Source organism: Pundamilia nyererei, unplaced genomic scaffold, assembly GCF_000239375.1.
Source record: "Pundamilia nyererei isolate P.nyererei 1_Seehausen unplaced genomic scaffold, PunNye1.0 scaffold00113, whole genome shotgun sequence".
Lineage (NCBI taxonomy): Eukaryota > Metazoa > Chordata > Actinopteri > Cichliformes > Cichlidae > Pundamilia > Pundamilia nyererei.
The window spans coordinates 1239285-1246828 of NW_005187514.1; the positions used below are offsets into that span (position 1 = coordinate 1239285).

The 7544-nt window shown below is 42.6% G+C and overlaps 1 protein-coding gene across 1 annotated transcript; it reads right to left on the reverse strand.

The window, feature by feature from the left end:
* Positions 1-971: 971 nt before the first annotated feature.
* Positions 972-7538, reverse strand: LOC102208632 (lipid phosphate phosphohydrolase 1-like). The gene is made up of 7 exons (XM_005741754.1): positions 7434-7538; positions 7059-7246; positions 4678-4829; positions 4298-4578; positions 2218-2275; positions 1948-2124; positions 972-1860 (listed from the first exon to the last, which is right to left on the reverse strand). Exons 1-7 carry the CDS (start codon positions 7457-7459, stop codon positions 1735-1737), a joined length of 1008 nt encoding a protein of 335 aa, XP_005741811.1. The 5' UTR covers positions 7460-7538; the 3' UTR covers positions 972-1734.
* Between the last annotated feature and the right edge of the window lie 6 nt (positions 7539-7544).

Sequence of the window (7544 nt, forward strand, 5' to 3'; positions counted from 1 at the left end):
AAAGGCTCTAAGTCTCTTTTGCATGTAAGGTAAATGTGTTAACCACCACACAGAGTGTGTTAATACGTTAAAACTCCAGTTAGCCACAACTCTTTTGTGTAATTTGATAATTAACTAATAATTTACAAGTCTAGTCTATAACTAATGGACGGGTGGAAGCACATTTTAATTTGTTGTCCACTTTGACCTTACTTCCAGCAGAGACCTCTCCTGCTTTCATCTTCATTTAGAAATGTTTTTAGTTCACCACAAAGAATCACAAATGTCCTTATGATGCAAACATACTGTAGCTGCTTTTGCATTGAGATTAAGATAATACTTTAACTATTTCTTTAACTATTAGCAAGCGCATAAATGAGGTGATTTACCCTATTTAGGATCACAAACCAAAATTAAACAACTTTAGTACATCTGAGCTGATTTTTGTGTGTTCTACTGCTATTACTGAGTGCTAAAGAACTAGCTAGCATGCAGGTAATTAAATCAGGTTGATGGGATTTCAACTCTAAAGAACATTCTTACCTCAGTCATTTGCAACCACGGGTGACAAATGCGTAGTGATAGTCTGCCTGTTAGCATGCTTACTGGTGCTTACCCTATATATATCCACATATCCATAACATCACTTGGAAAACAAGTATCCTTTGATAAAATCCTCTACATTTGCATACTTGCGGTTTAAAAGGTCACCTAAACTAAATGACAAGCAAAGCCAGTGTTTTGTATTAATAACTTTTAGGTTTTAGTGCGGATTCTAATTTTCAAAATCATCATCACTCTATTCCTTCCCTCTTTTTCAGTCCTTTTATTTTCCCACGACATTAAATTAGCTACTCTGCAGCAGCAAATTAGTCTAGTTTTGTAAAATAAATAAATAAATTCACAAGTCACTAGTTACTTGCATTATATCTACTCTGTATTTTTGAATAGATAAGGCATAAAAGGATTAGCTTATTTTCTTTGACTCAAAGTAGCAAAATGACATTTTCTTTATTATTTGTCTCATTTCTTCTCAGTATTGGAAACGGTACTTTTAAAAGCTTAAATGTGGACAGAAACATAGAAATTTATACAATCTATAAAAGAAACCAAAAAAAGTCAATAAACTGTATTTTACATAGATTAAATTATATCAGGGAAATTACTTAACAGCAGGTAGCAGCAAAACTCTAAGGCAAAAATAAACATAAGATGAGCACAAGATTTCTCAGTTCACTCTATTTTAAGGGCAGTCTTGGTTTTCTTATTCACAGGTTTCAGGCCGCTAAACGCCTGCTTGCAGTGCACACACAGACACTCTTTATATTCTGGGCAAAAGGAATTCCATTCATTCATGATGCATTAAACCAATACGCAAGAGTAACCACATTTCCAGAAGCTCACACTGTAAATTAAAACATAAAAATAACTTAAACTCAACATGCTGTGTTTTGTTTTACGGCTGCATAATAAACAGCATTATGTTGGATTTAACTAAAACTCGCCAGGAAGTCATGCTTCTTTTGCGATGCAAGTCTCATCCTCTGTAGTGCATTTTCTTCCTGTGACCAAAGTTTCATGGCTACACTAGGTAGCAGCTAAAGCCTGCAGGCTGTTGCAATGGCTACTGCATGGTGGCAAAACGTGTTCAAGACATGCACACAAAAAACGGACAACAATTTAAAAAAAATTCTTCAGTTCCATGGATTTAAAGGATAGAGGTCCCCACACTGTATTGTCTGTTGGGCCTCATGTTCACTCAGTGCTGCCATAGTGGTTCCCATTGGAAGGGTTGTCCTGTAAACTGGCATGTGAGGCTTCTTCCTCCTGTGTCACCACTGGCTCCACTGGTTGTAAAAAGAAGTTTGCGACACAGAAAACCTGCAGGAAACGTGAGAAAGTTAGTACTCTAGTATTGTAACTGTACTAGAACTGTATTTAAAAAAAGAATAATAACATGAAACTTACTGTTAGAACAGCCACTATACCGCCCTGCAGAAGGCCAGCGAGCACATCACTCCAGTGATGTTTGTAATCGGACACCCGAGATAGACCCACATACACTGCAGTAGCAATCAGGAAAAACTGAATGGTGGGACGCAAAAGCCTCGCCCATTGTGACCTCAGCCGGGCTTGAATGTATAGCTACAGTAGCAAGAGAGCAAATACCAAAGATTTTAGTATCTCCTCTTTAACAAAGCAACAAATCAGTTTGTATTAAAGACAATATATACTTACAACAAGGAACAGCATGCAGTACATAGAGAAGGATGAATGACCAGAGTAGAAGGACAGTCTACAATAAATAAACGAGAAATTGAAATTTAGAAGAAGAAAAAGAAAAAAAAAAATCAGCCTTTTATGTTTAAGTCCTTCTGTCATAATCAGTGTCTAAAACTGTCCTGTTGTACACCATCCATCCATCTTCTTCCGCTTTATCCGGGGCCGGGTCGCGGGGGCAGCAGCCTAAGCAAAGAAGCCCAGACCTCCCTCTCCCCAGGCACCTCCTCCATCTTATCCGGGGGAACACCAAGGCCAGCCGAGAGATAATCTCTCCAGCGTGTCCTGGGTCTGTCCCAGGGCCTCCTCCCGGTGGGACATGCCCGGAACACCTCACACAGGAGGCATCCTTGTCAGATGCCCGAACCACCTCAGCTGGCTCCTTTCGATGTGGAGGAGCAGCGGCTCTACTCTGAGCCCCTCCCGGATGGCTGAGCTTCTCACCCCATCTCTAAGGGAGAGGCCAGCCACCCTTCGGAGGAAGCTCATTTCCGCCGCTTGTATCCGCGATCTCGTTCTTTCGGTCACAACACACAGCTCGTGGCCATAGGTGAGGGTATGGACGTAGATCGACCGGTAAATTGAGAACTTTGCTTTTACACTCAGCTCCCTCTTCACCATGACGGACCGGTGCAGCGTCTGCATTACTGCGGCCGCAGCACCAATCAGTCTGTCGATCTCCAGCTCCCTTCTCCCATCACTCGCAAACAAGACCCCGAGATACTTGAACTCCTCCACTTGGGGCAGGAACTCATCCCCGACCCGGAGTGGGCACTCCACCCTTTTCCGGCTGAGAACCATGGCCTCAGATTTGGAGGTGCTGATCCTCATTCCCGCTGCTTCAGACTCGGCTGCAAACCGTTCCAGTGCGAGCTGGAGGCCCTCACCCGATGAAGCCAACAGAACCACATCATCCGCAAAGAGCAGAGATGAGATTCTGAGGCCACCGAAGTGAAAGCCCTCCACTACTTGGCTGCGCCTAGAAATCCTGTCCATAAAAATTATGAACAGAATCGGTGACAAAGGGCAGCCCTGGCGGAGCCCATCACCCACCGGGAACGAGTCCGACTTATTGCCGGCAATGTGAACCAAGCTCTTGCAACGGTTGTACAGGGATCGAATGGCCCGTAGCAATGGGCCAGACACCCCATACTCCCGCAGCACCTCCCACAGGACACCCCGAGGGACACGGTCGAATGCCTTCTCCAAGTCCACAAAATACATGTAGACTGGTTGGGCAAACTCCCATGCACCCTCAAGTACCCTTGAGAGGATAAAGAGCTGGTCCAGTGTTCCGCGACCAGGACGAAAACTGCATTGTTCCTCCTGTATCTGAGGTTCAACTAGCGGACGAAATGTCCTTTCCAGCACCCTGGCATAGACTTTCCCGGGGAGGCTGAGGAGTGTGATCCCCCTATATATGACTCCTTTCTTATTGTTGGGGATTTTAATATTCAGGTGTGCTGTCCAGATAAGCCTATGGTTAAAGACTTTTTGAATCTTACCGATTCTTTTAATTTAGTTCGATGTGTGTCTGCACCCACGCAAGTGTGGCCACACTCTCAATCTGGTTTTAGCCCACTTATTGCCTGTTTTTAATCTGAAAGTCTCCGGCCACCAGACGCTCGCCCTCGGGCACCCTCCCCGGGCCTTTCAGTCCGCCAGGGCCTCCGCTCCTGGGCAGGGTTTACCTGGGCAGGGTAAACTGTTCCCTCGATGTTTTTCTCATAAGGGTCGTCTGAATCGCTCTTTGTCTGGTCCCTCACCCAGGACCAATTTGCCATGGGAGACCCTACCAGGGGGCAAAAGCCCCCAGACAACATAGCCCCTGGGATCCCTGGGACACACAAACCCCTCGGTAGCGATTCACGCAGAGGTTGTTGTACACAGTAATTATTATTAATGTGGGTGTATTTCATATCTCACTTGTAAACAGCAAATGCTAAACAGTACAAAAAATTATAGGGCAAATGCACTGCAACAATCACACCACATTAAATCAAATAGGTTTCATTTGGTTTGTGCTCAGGATCTTTACCTGGCTTCATCCACCAGAAATTCATCCCCGCTGCAGGTGAAGTTCACGATGTATCCACCAGCTTTGCAGTTGATACGATCCCACACTGGGTTGCATACAGCCAGGAAGTTTGGCCTCAAACGACCAATGGAGTATTTGGCTATGTCCGTCAGAGACTGGCTGGCAGCAGCTCCAAACACGTAGCTCCCCACAGCTTTGTAAAGACATGAAATATACTTGGTCCCCAAAGACTGGTTCCTGACGCGTGACAGGTAAACAGAAAGGCACTCTCCACATACGATCTGAGGAAAAAGATCCAAAGTGGGGGGAAAAAATAGTCACACATGTTGACCAAAGGCAAAATAAGAGGCTTTGGTTGTAGAAGAATACTCCTGACTTACTACAATCAGTGTGAAGGGGATCATGACTCCTCCCAGCAGCTGGTAGGATATGGTGTCCTCTTTGAGCGGGTACCTGATGGACTCATCATTACAGAAGAAACCCCGTTTGAAAGGGCTGTGTTTCGGGGTAAGGATAAAAAATGGAAGCCCAACTAAAAATAAAATGGAGCAAATGGAACAATTTCAGGTTTCAGCTCATCTTATGTCATTAATATTTGCAATGCTGCTGCTATACAATGCTTTAAAAAGTGTGATGATTCAGACACAGGAAACATGATCTGTCTGGATCACACAGAAAATCTTTCTTCTCGAAGAGACACTTTCAACACTTCTTCATTGTGAGATTTCCCTTTGTACTCCTCCCAAAAAGGGCATACTATTTCATAATTAACTGCCTGAGGCCTTGAATTACTGCAAAAACATTTTTTCAAAAAGTAACCAGGCAAATCTGTGAATATACAGCAGGAAGACAATTTTTATTGGCACGTAAGTCACATGTTTAGCGTTAAACACTGAACCCATCATGTTAATCTGTACAGAGAACACCATAACATATGAAACGTGCTCTGACTTGTGCCCTTCCCTTCCCCTGTGGCTTCTTTAGACATTACAAAACTGCACCGTCTCTTGGCTAAACTGAAAACAGTATTGCAATAACAGGTATATTTCCAAACATGAAGACTGAGGAATCATTGGTATTAATGCTTTTAGGCTAAATGACCAAATATAGAGTCACTGAAGCACAAAGTAAATCGTTCTGAAATCCTGAATAAACTTGAACTTACTGTTCAGGACATATGAGGTATAATCGTGCAGAAATTTTAATTACGCAGATCAAACAATAAAATAAGGAACCAGTTCATTAACTAGTTTGTTCATTTTCTGTCTTCTTTGTTGACATCAGGTTGAAATCTGTTCAAAAGTACAGTACAGTTTAAAAGTGTACTGTTTTGTTTTCATTTTAGTTAGTTAGTTAGTCTTTGTCAGGGATTTATATGGTCCCCTGGCCATATGGTCCCCTGCTCAACCAGTCAGCTAAACTGGCATCCCCACCATCGTGAACTTTAGAGCTTAACATGCTAAATTGGACCTGGAGAGTCTAAGCTCTTGGATTTTGGGAGAATTTTCACAGTTTGACATAAAGGTGAATTTGTCAGAAGCTCCACTTCACTCCAAGACTTGAGCAATGTGTCTACATACAGCTGATTGCTCCAGAGCAGCAGAATGACAAAACTTCTGCTTTTAAAGATAAACACTTAAAGCTCACACTTGCTGATGAGCAATTAATCAAGTGCATTTCACTAGCAGCACTTATCATCTTAATTCCTAGGAAGCAGCAAGGGTGTAGTTAGTTTTTCACAGGCTTGCATGTAGTCTAGATATATAAGACTATATATATACATGCACCTTATCGAAGTATGACCATAATACGCTATATATTATTTCAGAGATGAACACTGTACATCTGTTTGTTTGATAACTGTAAAAAGAAAATTACAAAAAAAAATCTGTAATCAGTGCACAGAGTTGTTCAGTCCTACTTTTAACACAGCATTCAAATGCTGCTTATACAATGATGCATCCAGTATTGTTACTGTTTTGCATGGATACTTTTACAGCAGTACACCTTAAATGCAGGTATTAAACTCATTTCACGTAAATAAATGGATTTCAACATTTCTTTCAATTATAAGTTCTGTTTAAGAATTAAAAACAGGGTAAAAATCAGAGACTCAGTTTTTCCAGTCTGACTGGTGCCAGCTCCAAAACAAAACAAGCAATGAGATGTACGACTCAGCATTGCACAGTCAACCACAAGACCCTGACTAAGCAGTGAAGCAGGAGTGCCTTGTAATCACAGGGAAGGGCTTGAGTGTCTGCCTGTATCTGTCCTTATCAAACACGGCAACTATCAAACTGAAGTGAGTGTCCCAGATACAAGGTTCAAGGCTTTTACAGCTATCACTAAAACTCCAGTCATTGTCTTTTATTGCATGATTACCTCAACACTGTCGGATCCCTTTCGCAGACGTGCACCAGGCTCTGTGCTATGATTACATTTCAAACAGTGGGCTAAAAATACGGCTTTGCTCGGGAAACACAAACAGGGTGGGACGTTATCGCCCTTTTTCCATCTTCCTGCCAGGTTACCTAAACCTCAAGCCTTCCCATGAGCATTTACATAATATATATCCATACCATTTGAATAGATTTGCTTTGACATCAACTTTATCTAACGTCTCTCTGACAGATCACTCCTTTAAATTCAGTTTGATGTAAAAACAAATACTACGAAACAACTTTTTTGTTAGATATTGGTAGCCGATGAATAAACAGTTTAAAAGATGTCTTCAGGTTGGGACAGAATTTGATTTACATACCCAGGATAAGACACGCGATATCCAGCGCGATGAGAGGGATTCCCGTGGATTCAAACATGTTGCTCCTTCTTGCTCTGGGGGTTTCTGCCTTTAGAATAAATGGACAGTCCCGACTGTCTCGGCTGCTGATCGGCCGTCGGCTACTTTTTGGAGTGACGAGATGCAGTCTATCTGCTGCACATGTCTCGCTACTCAGTCCAGAAAATTAAAACACACCAGGGTCATTATCCTGGAACTGCCAAAGAGCTTCTAAATCTACCGGGGAGGTAAAATATACTCTGGGAGTTTTTAAAAAAGGAAGAAGAAGAAGAAGACACTTAACTAAAGGCTAAATCTAATCTAAAAACACCACCACACACGTGACGAGCCTCTCACCCTTTGAGCTGCTCACAAACCATCATAACTCAGCGGGATTTCTTCTGCTCATAATACCCTCCAGCCCCCGATGAAATATTACCGGTGACGCTGTGACACAAGCGCCTCTCT

What these genes read in the sequence shown, in the direction of transcription:
- LOC102208632 (XM_005741754.1), bottom strand. Translation starts at nt 7,459, where the DNA reads ATGATGGTTTGTGAGCAGCTCAAAGG. An exon ending in TATCGCGTGTCTTATCCTGG is followed by an intron (nt 4,830 to 7,058) that starts GTATGTAAATCA and finishes TTTTATTTTTAG; the next exon opens with TTGGGCTTCCATTTTTTATC. An exon ending in TCCCCTTCACACTGATTGTA is followed by an intron (nt 4,579 to 4,677) that starts GTAAGTCAGGAG and finishes CTTTTTCCTCAG; the next exon opens with ATCGTATGTGGAGAGTGCCT.